The sequence below is a fragment of the Thermobia domestica genome, chromosome 5 (genome assembly GCF_964235325.1).
Source record: "Thermobia domestica chromosome 5, izTheDome1.hap1.1, whole genome shotgun sequence".
NCBI classification, from domain to species: Eukaryota; Metazoa; Arthropoda; class Insecta; order Zygentoma; family Lepismatidae; genus Thermobia; species Thermobia domestica.
In genome coordinates, this window is record NC_137458.1 from 318,308,108 (window position 1) to 318,325,615 (window position 17,508).

At 37.4% G+C, this 17,508-nt stretch overlaps 1 protein-coding gene across 4 annotated transcripts in view; it reads right to left on the reverse strand.

Moving 5' to 3' along the window:
* Window positions 1–17,508, reverse strand: part of enok (histone acetyltransferase enoki mushroom) — a 129,533-nt gene that overhangs the window by 44,976 nt on the left and 67,049 nt on the right. For 3 of the 4 annotated variants that reach the window (XM_081760496.1, XM_081760497.1, XM_081760495.1), the window contains 3 exons: window positions 15,418–15,620; window positions 7,419–8,809; window positions 2,368–2,462 (listed from right to left, as the gene is read on the reverse strand). In XM_081760496.1, the coding sequence (XP_081616622.1) occupies window positions 2,368–2,462; window positions 7,419–8,809; window positions 15,418–15,620 (1,689 nt within the window). The remainder of the gene's footprint in view (window positions 1–2,367; window positions 2,463–7,418; window positions 8,810–15,417; window positions 15,621–17,508) is intronic. The other variant, XM_081760498.1, reaches the window with a different exon arrangement.

The window sequence follows — 17,508 nt, forward strand, 5'->3', positions numbered from 1 at the left end:
CTTATAGGTCAGGGACAATAATAATTGAACTACCCTCGTAATGTCACGTCATTAATCAGATATTATACTTAAGTCTTAGGAACAGTGAGTTTTAATCTTGACAGAGTACAGACTACAGAATGGTAACTATCATTATGGAGATCTATTTCTAATCCTCACTTAACGTTCACTAACAAAAATCTTACAAATTGATTTACACGACCCTTTTATAATGTCTATTAACTGAATTCCCTTAATTACTAACCTATAAAATAGACTAAGTAACTTTTTTTTTTTACCACTATCAGTTACGAGCTACTATGAACATTAAACTGCTAGAGCCTTTCTATTGCAACTGTGCCTCTTCTGGTGCTACTGTCGATAGCCTATGTGTTTTCCTGTACCTCCCTCGAAAGAGGAGGGACAAGATGCTATGGCCGAGATCTTTCCATTGTTGGATGAGGGAGTATTGCCACCAATGAATTATTTCACAAACTTCGTTGTGCTCTGTATTGTTAGCTATTCTAAGTAGCCTACTATCTTCACTCGTCAAGACAAAATGACTGAATGGCAAATTGCAACACAGCTGAGGTCATTCATTTCTTTTCCTTTAGCAAAGGGAGGAATTCCTCTGTCAGAGGGTGAGGCCAAACTATATTTCTCATGTTTTCCAAGGGCACACCTGAGGTAGACAGGCTCTTATATGTAACATGGCGGGTTAGTTAAAAAGCATTATGTCAAATGTATTTTAATGGTTTGAGTGGATGGCAACGTTACCAGTAAACAGAGGCAGAAAATATGATCATACCTCAACTATTTTTTTTTTTTTTTTTTTTTTTTTTCACTTTTAAATACAGCATGTCTGCTGTGAATGACAACTTCTAATTCCAAATAATTTTTTTTCGAATCAGTAAGATGAAAACCTCAAAATATTATCTGGAATGCCTTAATACTGCATTCCTCTCCTTGTATAGATATAGGAAATTAACAGAGTGAAACAAAAATATCCCTTTGACTTCTTGTTTAAAAATAAATTAATACAGTGAAATCTCCCTTAACGGACACCTCTCAATAACGGACACCTCTATAATACGGACAGATTTTTTTGTCCCGGCAAAAATATATGTTCTCTTATGGAACAAAACCTTCCCTTTTACGGACACTCTCAGATACGGACGCGGACAGTCCTTTTTTCCCCAAAACGTTTCAATAACCTCTTCATAACGGACAGGAATTTTTCTCGATTCTTCGATATGTTACAGGAGACAAAAGTATTTTCCCCACAAGTGTATCTATCATGGGTCTAGATCGGTGAACCATCAAACAGAACACCTTCAAGCTGAACTTCAAATTCTTTTATTCTGCCCTCAATAAATTGCTTTTGGGGGAAAATTCTAGAAAACCTTCAATAAGCTATAACACTCATGCAGGGTTAGTCGTATGTCCAAGAATTCTATACGAAAGATCTTTCCTTCCCTAACAAATTTAGTCCTTTTTCCTCTGGACCTTGCATCTTTCCGATAATTTCATAGATAACAAAACAAACGTTGTTTGTTTTACAATAACATTTTCAACGAACAATGTTTCCTCTCTTACATTCTTAGTAAAGCAACTTTCTCTAAGATGATATTCTTTGCGATTGGGGCTGAGTCAACAAACATATGCACTCCCAATAACTTGCCTTTTCATCCATTCCGCCAGTACACAAACAAACACACACACACATATATATATTTTTTCCGCAACCGTACTGAGGATTCTCAGTGGACACTAGCTAATGAGTTTAGCCGGTTAGTTGGTTCCTAACGCATCTTTTGAGAAGGTCCTGAAAATTTGAATGAAAAACTCTTTCCCTCCCGCTTTCCCCTCCCATGTAGGAAGAAAATGATCATACATGCATTATCTTTTGCAATATACGAATATATTAACACATCCCCCAGCAATAATACTATTTAACATAAATTAATTTCTCCTTCATCCCTTCCAGTAATTCAAATACGTACTAAATAGAGTATTTTCATATTGAATTTTACGTATTTACGCTCATACATAATATATCTACTGTATATTACTCCATACAATTCCCGTTGCGAGAAATTAAATTACTGTAACCTCTCTGTAACGGACACCTCTCAGTAACGGACAAAAATTCATGTCCCATTGGTGTCCGTTATTGAGAGGTTTCACTGTACAAATAAATTAATAAAGCAATAAGTACACGCACGAAAAATGAGACATGTTACTTAGATTCACATATTTCAGTGGAGTCTCTTGAGGGAAGTCACATTTGCAACAATCTACACTTTATCGCTATCAGGGAGTAAAACTTACTTATCACTGATGTATTTCCACTTGTAAAGAGTATCAAGAAACTTAATATTTTCTTACCGAATTGGCTCTTTCTTGTGCCTGTTTGTACATATCCATGTCTCTCTCTGTGACTCCTGGCGGCAGATACTGCTTCGAACTATCACCATCTTGCGCTGTTGAATAAATAAAGATTACAGAAGTCAAGAAATGGCCTCGTTACACTCATACATACGTGTAGTTGTAAGACATATTTTACTTTAATATCCCTGTACTTATATTTTTATAATCAATTGTCTGGTATAGAACCCCACAAGCAGCAGTGGCGGTGTTGGGCATGGAAACTACCGGTATGGGCTGGAAGAGACTTTACTATATTACTGTTGAATATCGTTAATCATTAATATATATTGCTGAAGATGATATAATGATACTTCTGCTTTCGTTTTACATATACAGGGTGGCCCAAAAGTAGGTATACAGTCCCGTACTGATCAGTTCACTGTATTTTATATCTTTTCTTATTGTTATCAAATAGGTAGACCTAGTTTCTTTATTATTTGTTTTTAACGTCATTTTTACTTATAACTTAAGCCCGAAACAGTCGAAGCAAATAAATTCATAAACTAGAATGTAACTACTTGATCAATGCAGGGGTGTATACCTACTTTCGGGCCAGCATTAAAGATGTTAATCAGTTTTTTTTTTTTAGATTATTGAAAATATCTGTGGAAATTATAATAGAATTCTAAAACGTCTCCGTGTGATTACCAATCAGAAAAATAGTACAGTCTTCAAATTAACCGTAACTATAGACTTACAAGGAACATATTTGGGTTCGAACAAACGTATCTGTAAGAAATTTTATTTACAGGACCACAACGTATCTCTGAATGTGCTGGTCGTTTCTGTCAGTAAACGTTCACTAGATGTCACTATAGTCAGGGAGAAAAATTTCCGGTCGCCACTGGCGACTAGACATTTAGAGTTGGCGACCAGTTTTCAGTAGAAATGGTTTACATGTATATGAATTGTCCAATTGAAAGTTCATTATCCTAAATCTAATTGTCTGGTTTTGGAATTTTATGCCCGGATGTAGTCTTTTTCTGTCAAACCAAAGTCCATTGGAGGAGGAGACCTTTCATAATTTGTACGTGAGAGGTACTGGCAACCATCATTTCTGGCGAATACGTCTGACTTCGAAATTTCACGCCCTGACCGTAGCGGTCTTGTAAAAGCTACACTAAATGCAGATATCTTAACTACAGATGCAAGTGAAGGCTTAAATTTGATTTAAACTACTGGCTAAGCAAATGAATACGTTTATTGTAAAAATTATTCACGTTTAACAGTTTCATCAACTATCCACTTGGCTTCATCACACACTATGAAGCTTAAAGACTATCAACACAACGCTCAAAACAATCTGAATAATTACAAATTGCGCAGATTAAAAACGAGTTAGTTACATGCCACAACTGCACATTCTGTAATATCAGTGCTAAACGTCACGCCACGTTGATGATACTTTTGAAATTATCCACGGGTTTCCTAACATCGTAGCCAAGTGTTCTATCATTTGAAACGAAGTACTGGTTTATATACTTCTGCAGATAGTTGATTGTTAAGTCACAGAGTGCAGTTTCATTGTAAAGTATCTTATGTGTCTGATGACGGTAATGTTACACTGCCGAAACTGTAACACAATTATATTTGTTGCTTTGGTCAGTTTCGTTTTGTTACTACATGATAATTGTTTTGACGCCTACCGGCACATTCAGAGATAGTAATGGCCCTATAAACAGAATTTCATATAGATATGTTTATTCCGAGCTCCAATGCTTTTCTTGTTACACGACGAAATGTGCAAAAATAAAGACCATCTCAGAGACATCTAGTAGACTCAGTAGTGTTTTATACTTACTAGAAGATCAATCACGCAGATAAATCTTAATATTTATCTTGCTTTCTCCAATGTCTTCAAAGAGGGGAACAGAACTGAGGAGCATCTACTTTTGCAAACAAGTTTCTCGTTTAAAGAGAAGAACTCTTACATTCCACTAATTAACGACACGCCATGGCTAAAATTTTCTTCTTTCAACTAGCTTGAAAATTCAAGCAACAGACCCCAGGTCAAACCTATTGTGTCGAATCTACTTAGTCTCTTCGTATTTAAATAAATCAACATAATAAATGACCACTGACATCTGGGTTAAGCGTTCGGTTCTGTGAGTGACATTTTACAAATTATTAATCTCTATTCTTCGGCCATCATATAAATATTGTAGTTTATACGGTCCTGGAAACGACGAACGAATTACAATTACACGAAGAATGTATACGACGGAGATCGTTGTGTTTCCGCGTGTGAAGAGAGACTAGTTTGCAATAAGCTGTATGGCAGTTACATGTTTCAATAGCACTGTCATAGGAACATACATGGCATATTATGCTTTAAGTTTCAGTTTCATCAAGAACATTCAGCGACCGTAAGGGCATATTATAAGACAGTGTTCAGAAAATTCCCGTCTAGAAACACCAGTCTCATGTTCTGCCACACGGGCGACCCGTAAGCTTAACAATGACGTTCTGCGAGCACATACTGAGAATTCATTTCAAAAGGCGGAAGAATTGCCCAATTCTATTCAACCCGTTCAACATCTTCAGGGGGACACCCACAGCTCGAGCAGCAGCGAAAGAACACTTCCAGTTCCTAATTGATTCGTTACCGATGCACACAAGGATTGTCCATTACCAAATCCACTTAGATTATCCGTTTCGAACTGCTACCACAGAACCAGATGATCATCACGGTACAGGTCTACTGTCAGCAACTTGAACGCCTACGGACTGCATTCCTTAACAAACGTCCTGTATTTATCCATTGTAAGGATGCGCTCTTCCAGTGGCAAGTTCCGCCAACTCAAACACGAGACAAAGTCCCATCTATACGAAACGACAAAAATTAGATAGTACAAACCCGTCATTCTGTTTCTTGTCCGATCTTACGCCTCCAGATATGAGTCTGTTTCACAGCCTTCGAAACTACTTTGACAGGAAAGCAATGCGCAACATGGAGGACATGCCTTGAACAATGGCCACGTTATCTCCTCAGAACCCAGGGATTTTTTCAGACTCAATATTCAAAAACTCGTTTAAAGGTTGCAAGAGTTCTAGGTTAAGATGATGACAATGCTAATATGTGTTCTAGGTTCTTGTCAGAAAAGTTACTGGATAATCATTTAGAGGTAACCTCAATACATTTCTCTTCACGATTTAACAAAACTTTAGACTGAAATTTTTGCGATTTAGTTAGGTAGTTTCGTTATTAATTTTAAAAATATATGTTAAAATAAATTAAAGAACGTTCTGCTATAGAAATTACATTAGCTGACAAAATTGTTCCAACTAATGCTGTTCAAATTCGAATACGTCTCGAATATTCGTTATTCGAACATTAACAGATATAGTTCCAAGATAATCTGAACTGGCATGATCCGCTAACCAGTTCCACAAAGTCAAAACATTTGAAGGATCATTTTTTATGATTATATCTTCATTTGATTCAAGTCAGCATTACTTGATTGCAACATCAACCTTTTAAAAATATACTGCTCTATCTCCCGCATGGTTCGATGAAGATAGGATGGCAGCTGCTGAAATTATTAACTAGTAACGCGAACTTAATATACTATTTTCATATACTTTGAACAAATCATTATTTTCAAGATGCCAGAAATCAGTATGCATACTTTGTAACAGGCATAATATGAAAGATATTTTGAACATTCATTTAACTGCAACTTGTTAGTAATAAATGGCCTACTTTTGGCTTATTGCCTGCTGTTACTGAAATATTTACATCCATACAAATAGAGTACGCGACGACCGTACTCAAGAGCCTTAAGCTACGAACATTTGAGTGGAACCAAATTTACTCCTCTCTTGAACATCACTGTACTACTATATGTAACTATAAATATAAAAGCCACAAATACCACACTTGTAATACATACACAAGACAGGCATCCATATACAAAGACATACATGCAACACTCAAAACTTTATGCTTATAAACAACCACAAATAAAAGTTAAATTAACCTATATTATACACATATAAAATTGTGTCTGCCCTTTCTGACACCACCACTGCTTTTTTTAATTTATTTTTACAGCCTACAACTACTTCTGACTTTAGTCAACATGCACGATGATGAAACCCATTCAAAGAATTTGAGAATTTAATAATGCAGTGTTTATAAGTAAATAAGAAAATGAATATTGAAATTATAAGTACTTAAACCGATTCCAAACCGCCTAAAAATAAAATCAACATTTTTCTAATAATCCAAACTAGTAATGCCTTAACAAACAAAAACAGAACCCTTCCAGTTAGAAGAAAAGATAGCCACTATGAAATTTCTTAATTATCTCCGTCCATTCTTAATTGGTTATTAGGAAAGTTATTTCTAAAGGAGCAGTGCAGTGCGGTGGTCAGTGATCTAAAATTTATTTCTTTTAATTAAAAAAAATGTGCAGAAGTGAACATATTTTAAATTTTGAAAATTCTTTTTTTTTTTCCCTTTTAAAAGAAAAATTTAAAATATAATTTTTCTATTCTACTTATTTCATTGCCACATGCATCACCTAGCATAAAGACACATTCTCCAGAATTGTTCCAAACAAAAAAAAGGAAAAAAAATCAGGCACATTTTTTTAAATCAAAGAACAGAAGAGAAAGTAACGAACGAGGAATTTAATTGCCTGTTTCACAGCACAAATAAATTACAGGCAGGTATAAAGTGAATTGTTTGTTTGTCGTAAGTGTAATGTGTGTGAGTGTATGTATGTGTGTGTGTGTAGACTCCTATCAGGCAGAGGGGGTCGGGTGATTAGCACAGGCTCTGCCACACCAGGTGTTAAAAAAGCAGACAAAAGACATCAAAACACAAGTATAAAAGTCAGTCAGTGAGTGAGGCGCCTGAAGGTTAACTAAAGCTTGCTTGGCTCTACACTTCCACCAACCACTGCATGCTAGAGAAAGGTCTCCACTACTTGCAGCTGAGATTCTAACTCAAGCAGCTCAAAGAGGGAGAAGCATAGGTAAACCACAGACGGCTGTTGGCTTACCCGGCTGAGAAGACGTCAATCGGGACTGGACGCCGTCGCTCTTCTTTTTCGCCGTCTTCAGCTTCTGTGGCTCGTCACCCTTCGGCATCTCTCTTGGCGCAACCACCGTGGACGAGGAGGAGCACATCCCCGGAAGCTGACCTGGCAACATAAGTCCCATCCCCCCTAGAAATGGTCCCTCCCCTTTAAGCAATCGCCGCTTCTCCTGCTCATACTTCTTACTCTTCACTGCTGTTTTCACCAACCGTGAGGGAGACATGTGACCCTCCCCAAACACACCACCACTGGAGGAAAACAGATCGTCTTCTACTAGTGGCTTCTGTGGAATGGTTTTGGGATACGAATACGATGATGATGATCTTGGTGGTTTAGGTTCCACACTGATCTCTGGCTGGGGATAGCTGGCCGTGGGTAACGGAGACTCCCCGCTCGAGGTAGAATCCGGACTATTTACAGAAGGTTCACAATCATGGGCCTGCTTCCTTGGCCGACTGGAGAGTGCGTAATTGGGCACATGCACGGCCCTCATTCGACTCTCAGTTGGGGTTGTGAACAAGTGACTAAGCCCATCAAAGAGCCCCTTTAACTGCCCACTGCCTGATTTGAGTTTGTCATAGCTACTGGAGGAGGAGGAGGACGATGAGGTCTTTTCCTCATGGGAATTACTTGTGTTATTGCTCGTCGCTGAGTTGTTATTGCTCTTCTGTTTCAACAGACTTTTCTTGTTTTCTTTATCTAAATCCCGCGATTTCTCCGGTTTGTACGTGAGATGCTTTTTGAGCTTATCACATTTCTTGCTGACCCCCCACGAATGATCGGAAGGCTTTGTACTGCATTCAGGTACACATGCACAGCATGGATGTGAAGAAGAAGGCGTCCTTGGCTTTGGTCTACCAGTGGATGTGTAAAAAAGTGGGAAAGCCCGATTGCCATGGCTTTTAATCTTGCTGAAATTTGCAATTGGAATTGGAAGAGCACCCACTCCCACTCCCCGACTACTAGTGTCACTATCTGACTCACTACTAGAACAACTACTACTACTGCTGCTGACTGGAGGGCGTGGCACTGCACTGCTTTTGGAAGTCTGTTTGGGCTGCACCTGTGCACTGTAAATGGGCAATTTCTCTTTTCCCACCCGCTTCAGTTTTTTGTGGTGAGCATAGAAAGCACTGAGACGAAAGAACTTCTGTTTCTCTTTCGAGATCTTGTCACTCTTTTCTTCCAACTTTCGAGGTTCCCAATAAGAACTACTCATCGTAGGCACTTGACCACAACCACTGCGCGAAAGGAAAGGAGAATTGCAATTACCCTCTGAGCCAGAGCCACCATCAACATGCTTCTTCCCTTTTTTTATCTTTATTTCCTTTGGTACTTTCGAACTGCTGAGGGACCTAAGCAACAAAAACAATACACAAAAATCATCATTAATATTTATCATCATCATCATCATCATCATGATCATCATCAAAGGACAAAAAGTCTGTTTTCCAATATCAAAATTACCAACACAATATGAAAGCTACACAACAAAATAAGGCTACAACTCGTGGTAGATCCGTATTCTAGAAAACTGGATATTTACTTTTCTATTCCAGGCCTTTCTACTAGCATCCTCATGTTATGTTTTCATATCTAAGCTTGCAAGAAAGACTTCGAAAGGACAAAATATATACCTATGGCTATTACAATACTGTGTAAAGCTACAAATATGTAGGGTGCCATGGCTTTTACTCCTAGTAAAATTTAAAAATCGAAACTAGAAATGGGTGTGAAAGTGCTTTTCAACTTTCAAAGAACTTTCTACAAGAAATTTTATAAAAATAATTATAATTCTACTCTGTTTCAGGTGCTGTTATAAACAGAAGTTAATTTCCAATTTAACGTCCCTTTCAGCAGCGAAGCTATAGGAGATGTGGACCTACTGATTAACGTGGAATTCGAACCACACGAGCTCCCGCCGGGAATCGAACCCGGGTCTCCCACGCCAAAGGCGCGTACGCTAACCGCTTAGCCATGAAGGAATGATCGCAACAAACGAAATCCTGTAGTGTTGCCCTCTTCAAACACTTTCTTGCAAAACAATGGATCACAATATGATACCTCACTTGTGAACTGAAAACTTTTTTTTACATTATAGAAATAATACTGATAATGTTTAAGGCTTTTGAAACATGACTAACTTAATAATATTGAAACTACCTCATTCTGACTAGCAAGCAATCACTATGAAAGTTAGTTTCCCCTTGCAACACCAAGGTGTTTAGCATTTAAATTATTTATAATAAAACTAATGACATGGAAAAGTAATGAAGGGGTATACAAAAAGATTATGATTCGAACAGCGAATAAATTGTGTAATCCCTTTTCATAAAATTTCCTCTAAAGATTTAATTCTGAAAATTGGATTTAGATTGGTGTCTCGATAACTCTCTTCGTGGGGAGCAAATTCAATTAGTATTCTATGCAACGTGAACTTAGGAAAAGAAACAGTTGGATCTCATTTGGGAGGAAGAAAGAAAAAATGGAAAACTTCGGTATACTCTGTAATCTAAAAGGCACAACGAATGATGGAACAATGTTATCTCAAGAACAAACACTTACATATTCACACACCCCACACAGATGGATCGATCGAACGTTCTCAGAAAGTAAGTGCTCTAACCACTGAGTTCAGGTAGTACCTCATTCGTACCCTGTCAGCCAATTCATTCAAAATATATTCACGTAAAATAATTCACCCCTTATCAATCATCACTACACATTAAATTCATACTTTAGATTTCTAACAAGCATATATCAGAAGCAAACAAATGAAAATCGTTGTAATGCAAATCTCCGAATGATATATATATATCGGAGAGGGGAATCCTAGAACAGTGTCTAACTGCCAATTACTATAACAAAGGTCTGTGACTATAGAACTACCAATATAACAGTGTAGTTAAGAACCCCATACATACTGTAGCACTAGACAAGTCCCAGAATAATTTGCCTTTATGGTTAAAATAAATGAATACAATAATAAAAATCAAATCTGTCCATTCGTTCCGAAGTTACTGCACAGAAAAATGCTAATTAAATGTGCTCCTCCTCTGATATATGTATCTGTCAATAAATTTATCCAATTATTTTACGGATGAATCAATTCAATAATTTCTTTCTCTAAAAGACAGTAGCACAAGATTTTCATTTATGTAGTTTGATTAACTGATTCAGAAATGTTGGCAACGAGAAATTTTATTGCAGAAACTTTACTTCTAAACAGTTTTACTCTCAAAATAATTTTCCAGAAAGTGTATATTACACAATCGAGCCCTCACACCATTGCATTCTCTTTATATAAGTACTTAAAAGAAAAGGATAAAATCAAAACTAAGGCTTCACACAAGTGCGAAAGATATCTGTAAATCAAAGTGAACATAGATTTTAATATTATTACTGCATAATCTGACAGCTGCTCAAGTTACGCGTCCGTATTCAATTCCCAAAGACCTAATTTAGATATATGCTCCTCAAAGATGAATAAATAAATAAATGAATTAATTAAAATCTTTGTTTCTTGGCTGGCAAAAACAATCACTTGATAACAAAATATTGTGATATTGCAGTAAACTTGGATAGAAAGTAAACTGCCCGTAGCTTCGTGGGTTGGAGTTTATAGTGTCCCTTTTCAGCGTCAAGGCTATGAGACGTACAGCTACAGTTTAACATGAAATCTAAACTACTAATGCGTTTAAATTTCAAGGTCTCCACCGGGAATCGAACCCGCACCACATGCTCACTACTAAACCAGGGAAAAGAGCTCCCTAGCATGGTCTGTGTTCAAGGGCACCGATCCTGTGGGCCAGATGGCCCGGCCCCCCAAGTATTTTTACGAATATGTATTTTTTGTTATATGTATTGCTATATGTATTTTTATGAATATATAATACTTGGCATAATTTGAATTCAATTTGTCTTAAAAAATCCTCATATATTTCTTCTTAATAGACCCTTGTGTGTAACCAAACACATCTGAATCAGCCCTCCCGTCGGCGCCTCTCTTTGTGTTAAAGGAATTCGTCTTTGTGATTTTATATAGCACATGCATCGTACGCATATGTTTTCCAACATAAAAATAAAGCCGATATTTATACCAGGGTAAGTCATATGTTCCTAGCGTTGGGTGGCCCCACCCAATCGATGCCGGAGAACCATGTGCCGTAGAAGGTGAAGGTATACTGTTCACCCGTCCACAGCTACAACGTAGTTTCTACGTTTTCGGGCTGGTGACACCAGTTTCGATGACAAGCCCAAGTGACGCCCTGTGACGACGGATATCGATGCCCTTGAACGCTGTGGAAGGAAACCCAGGATCCAGTATCCGTCAGCTGGCAAATGAGATCCAGTCATCACAAACCAGTGTCGTTCGTCATCTGCTTCAACTTGGTTTTCGCTCCAGGCAATCGAGAATTGTTCCCCGAGAATTGACTCCAGCTGAAGCTCAACAACGTGTAACCATGTCTGAAGAACTGCTTTGAAACCCAACTGATGACAGGTTTTGGCGCAGGATCATTACGAATGATAAAGAGTGAATCTTTCTTCGTTATCCTGATACCGGGAAACAATGGCTTCGACCAGGTACCGAAGCGCAGCCTGTGGGTGAAAGAGGGCGTGTGTGGTGGAATTTCGAAGGTCCTGTTCACTGGGAGCTCATTCAACATGGCCGTGCCGTAGACGAGACATTGTATGCCGAACAGTTGCAACGGATATACGACATTGTTTGCCGTAGTTATCCAGCACTCCCAAAGCGACTTCTCCAATTTGACAACGCTCCATGCCACAAATCAAGTAGAGTCCGCCAGAAAATTGAGGACATGGATGGCGTGAAAGTTTTACCACACACACCTACAGTCCCGACCTTGTGCCATCTGATTTTCATCTGTTTCGTTCCATGGCACACTTCCTGTAAAGCAGACAATTCCATTCCGTGGATGATGTGAAAACGGGCATTACTGAGTTCTTTGCTTCAAAGCCTGCAGCCTGGTATCGTCAGGGATTTGTGTCATTGGTGGAACGTTGGAGAAGGACCATACAATATGATGGGATGTACTTCGCCGAACAGGCTTCTGTGGTACAGGAGGAGTCGGGTGCTGAACATTACCCATTAACACGCTACGAACATATGACCCCCCTCGTAATAAGAATGGCAAAAGCAGTCAACTGCTTTTTGTTTGGTCTCTTATTACACTACAGTACTTAAACTGTTTCTTAATGACTTTCTTCAAGTGTTTCTCTGTGTAGTGTAGCAAAATGGTAGAATACACAGTTATTCACCGCAGTCAAATATTCTGAAAATAGTTCAATATAAATGCGTAAAATATATATATATATAAACTTCCGATTATTTCCTGAAGTTATAACTTCAATCGCTTTCGAATGCTTAAGGTTTTAAAAGCTTTCATACCCAGTAGAACAACGCGAATTCAAGGCTTAGAATTATCTTCGCAACACGTCCTCCTTGGACACGTTACCCATGTTTACTTGGGCTGAGGTGGTAACAATATGTCAAGGAAAATTATTCAATATGAGACAAAACTGAAAGAAAGAAGGAAGGCTGAAATAAGAAGAGTCTAATCTCGTATCACGAAGTAATTTAACTTCAGTTTTAGTGTGCACTAACACCATCGAAGGTTACTTCAACTACACAACATGAAAGTACCAGCAGATGATCAATTTGCTACAGAAAATACTGGAACGCGGAGAACAAGTAAGTAGTAAGAGGGAAAGATTCGAGTAGGAAAATTAACTTACGTTCATTTGGAGAGAATGTTGATAATGTAGAATGAAACAAAATATTCAAGATTCTAAGAAATCTGGAATAAATTATAAAAAGCGGAAAAATATGTAACATGTACAGAGAACAGGAAGTAATAGTTGAGGAAGGAGGGAAGAACCAGTAGTCAGGCAAGAATGATACCAATATATTTTAATTTCCAAATCGAAGTAGTAACAAAAAGCAATCAAAGACCCTCACAGCTCAGGAATAATTGTTCATGGACAGTTAATACACATTTAGATCTGTGGACAATACCGCGCTGTTGGTAGACAATGCGAAGAAATTAGACGCGGAAACCTAACAGGTACTCATCACAAATTTAAAATGAAGAGCAAGAAAAGTAAAACAAAAAGTTATGAAATTATGCAAAAACAAGAAAAATTAAGGTCAAAATAGAGCGCAAACCTAGTAGATGATGTACAGTAAGGAAGTAAAATACAAGCGATAATAGGTGAGAAATAGGTATAAATAAAATTCAGAACAGCTCAGGCGAAAGCATTTGAAGGAAACCAAAAGATCCAAATTAGAAATATAGACAGAACTGAAGAAAAGGCTGATGAAAGCGTATGTATGGCGTGTGGCGTTGTATGGATGTGAGGCATGGACTCAAGCAGAAGAAAAACAGAAGCTACTAACCGGAAACATCGACAGAGAACTGAAAAAAAAAAAAAATGAAATGAAATCTTTGAGTTTTACGTCCCATGGTTATGCCGGTTAGGCTAAAGGAGACGGTGATGATGAGAGATGAGTGAAATGGTGGAATGAAGAAAGTGGGAGGAAACGAGGAAACGGGAGAACCCCGAGAAAACCCACGAACACGGTGTTTGTCCACCACAAAGTTCACTTGGCGGGGGCTGGGATCGAACCCGAGACCCCAAGCACCAGAGGTGAACGCCCTACCACTGAGCCACCGCGTTCCCAACAGAGAACTGACAAAAAGGCTGATAAAAACTTGTGTATGGACTGTGGTCGTACGAATGAGGCATGAACTCAATGAGGAAAACGGAGAATAAAAGCTATCGAAATGTGTTGCTACAGAATAATGTTGAAAATTGGACGAGTGGATGAAGTATCAAGTGAAAGAGCTATGGAAATGGCAGAAGAAAATGGGACCACTCCAAGAAGAGAGAGGATAACTGAACACATTCAAGAAAGTTTCACGTTATTAGTAATGGAGATATAACAGAAGGAAAAATACCCACAGGAGAGCGATGATTGAAATACACGGATCAAATGAAAGATGCAAAGAAGAAATACTACAACGAAAGGATAAGTGAGGTTCAGGATATGGGAGAATAGAAAGCTGCATCAAAACAATCCAAGACAGCCGATTCAAGAAAAAAAAATGTATATATATAAAAAATGAAAGTGACTATGTTTGTGGCTTCGCACCACTTGAACCACCCTACCGATCTTGATCAAATTTTTAACATAGATGAAGTTCGGGCCTGGGAGTGTTTTTTATCATTTCATTTTGATCTTGCAACTTACGGTGCTGGAATGTATTTTTTTTTAAAAAATGATCAAAAATGACCGACATTAGTGTCGAATTCATAATTTTCGGGGTGGTTGAGATGAACAATGACACTTCCGATGCCGTTTAAATTCAAATTTAGCCCGCAATAGTAATATTTAATTTTTGCTGTAATTTTTACCAAACATATGACATAAGGAGTTTTGATTTCAAGCAGTAAAACGGGTATTCAACGCTATAACTTTCTATCGAGCAGACAGAAGGAATGTTAAATTGTAGACGGTTATCTTATTTAATTCGAAGTTCAGAAAGTAACCATACCTTTTTTTAAAAATCAATTTTCCCACAAACAACTGCGTAAGAATTATATTTTAACCAGTGACATTACTTTTCAGAGAGGAATATTTTGAGAAACGAAAAACAAAACAAACAAACAAAACCGAGAGAAAGGAATCTCCACAGTTTTCTTATATATAATTATGCCACGCAATCTAGAGTTGATATTTGTTTGAAATCCCTTTTCAAAACGCCAATTTGAAACTGCAATTTGAACAGTTGTTAATCTGAATGTGCAATTATGTCCCAATATAACCCTTTGTTTTAAGAACAGAAACATTCCTGCTTCACTCACTCAAAAATATAACCCGATATTGTAAGTAAAATTAAATTCAGTTAATAAAAAAAAAGGAAGATTAGAAAACACAAACCTGTGTACTAATTCTTTGTTTTCTTTGTGTTTGGAATATTTCTTAATACTTGCGACTACGTCACATTTCTTCACCTTCTTCCCATTTTGACTGACCAGACAATGTTTACAGCACCACGAGGCTTTTGGTCGTTTTTCGGCTGGAGGGTCCAAACATCCAACATGGTACCCTCGATCACAGTTACAGCAACAAAGGAGATAATTCTGTGAACAAAAATATATCAACATTAACTCACTGTTTTACACTGATAATTAAAATCCTTTAACAATTTCACTAACAGCATTCTGCACTAACTCTACGTTATATTCACCCTTTTCTAGAAATGCTACCAGTTTTGTTGACCTCTTAATTATTATTATTAATTAAGGAAATGTTGCATCATGTAAGAAGTATATCTCAAATATGGAGAAGACTAAAAAGAATAAAAATTCTCTGAATCCTATCAGAATAAAACTCGTGCAAACAAAAGATCATTGATTGTTTTGCCAGCTCTTTACTCCAATTCACCACTTGTTCACAGCATCACAAAGCTCGTCTAAAGTTATGTGGCGTTCTTTGAAGGCTCGGTGTAAATGGATCTTTTGGGGTCACTTCCATTACAATACGTGGCTTTTCTTTAGAGAATATGATCATGCATTTACAACAATGTTTTCGAGATATTGTAATATCTATGCAAATAAAATAAGAGAGAGTACCAGCTATTTTTTATTACAATATTTTGCTATGCATTTTTTTTTTTTTTATGTTGGAATTGAGGAACTTTCTTCAAGATCACTAGAACTGTTCATTTTTCTCACCCTAAATTTCTAGATTGAAATTTCACAACTCAGTTCTTATGCTCTTACAGGTGCAACTATTTTACACAAAGACGTATTTTCAAAGGTCTGTCTGCGTCGCGGTGACCAGAACTTTTACTTTCAAAAACGGGACGCATACGAATCTGCGACGGGGAGGGGGGCATTTTACATTACATTTTGGGACTCAGCAGTGTTTTTAATTTACAAAATACACAAGTAAAAATGATAACACAGCGTTTCTAACTTAAGTACTACTCAAAGCACAGAACACTTAATTCCCATTTGAACATTCAGAGGTTCCAGACACAGCTGAACTTTCCCAATGAGTGTTGTACGGAAAAGTGTAGAATTTGCACTGGCCATTTATATTTTGAATAATAATAACGGGACACCTGGGTCATTTTTGCTTAAAAACGGGACATTTAGGCGTCCCGTTTGAGAATCAGAAAAAAACGGGACAACGGTTGAAAATAAGGGACTGTCCCGGCTAAAACGGGACGTCTGGTCACCTTGGTCTACGAATAATACGACAAACCTGCTACTTTTGCCTGCAATTAGAACTTACATCTTCTATTCTGATGTAGCCACAGTCAAAAGGAAATATTGGAGTAACCAAGCTGTTTATGTGTATATGGCTCCGGCTAGACCCTTGCACATCTTTTGAATACCAAGTTAAGGGTTGCGGAATCCCCTATGCATTGTACTAAAAAAATCACGAAACTACAAAATTTTGAGTTCATGATTATTCAATACTGCGCTCCGTAACTTTCACAGAAATTCTTTTATTATTATTTCTGATAACGGAAATATATCCAAATCAACATGATTTTAAAACTATGTTTATTACAACTGTTGTCCTTATCTTGCACAGTACTTTTATATCTAATTACACTTTTCTGACATTTTGTGCACCATAGTATACTTCAACACTTTCATATCCTAGAAATAAATCATAATATTTCACAATTGAAAAACAAAAATATCTAAAGTTAATTACTTTAAGCCAATATTCCACCATCACAAAAACACAAAAAAGGATGAGACCGAATGTACAGAGAAAGTGTTAAAAGATAATTGCCAGATACGCTACTGAAGCTCCATTGAGGAAATGAAGTAGAAAGTAAGCATTAGTTTACACCATAAGTTACAATGTTACTGTGCGACAGTCCTGGCAGTCCTTTAACTTCGACACTAACACAGCCATAATTTTTAAAGGAACAAATTCAAACTAAGTACATATAAGAAGAGTCGTACTACTCAACAATTAGCAATGGATTACTGTTTTTGTAGTCAC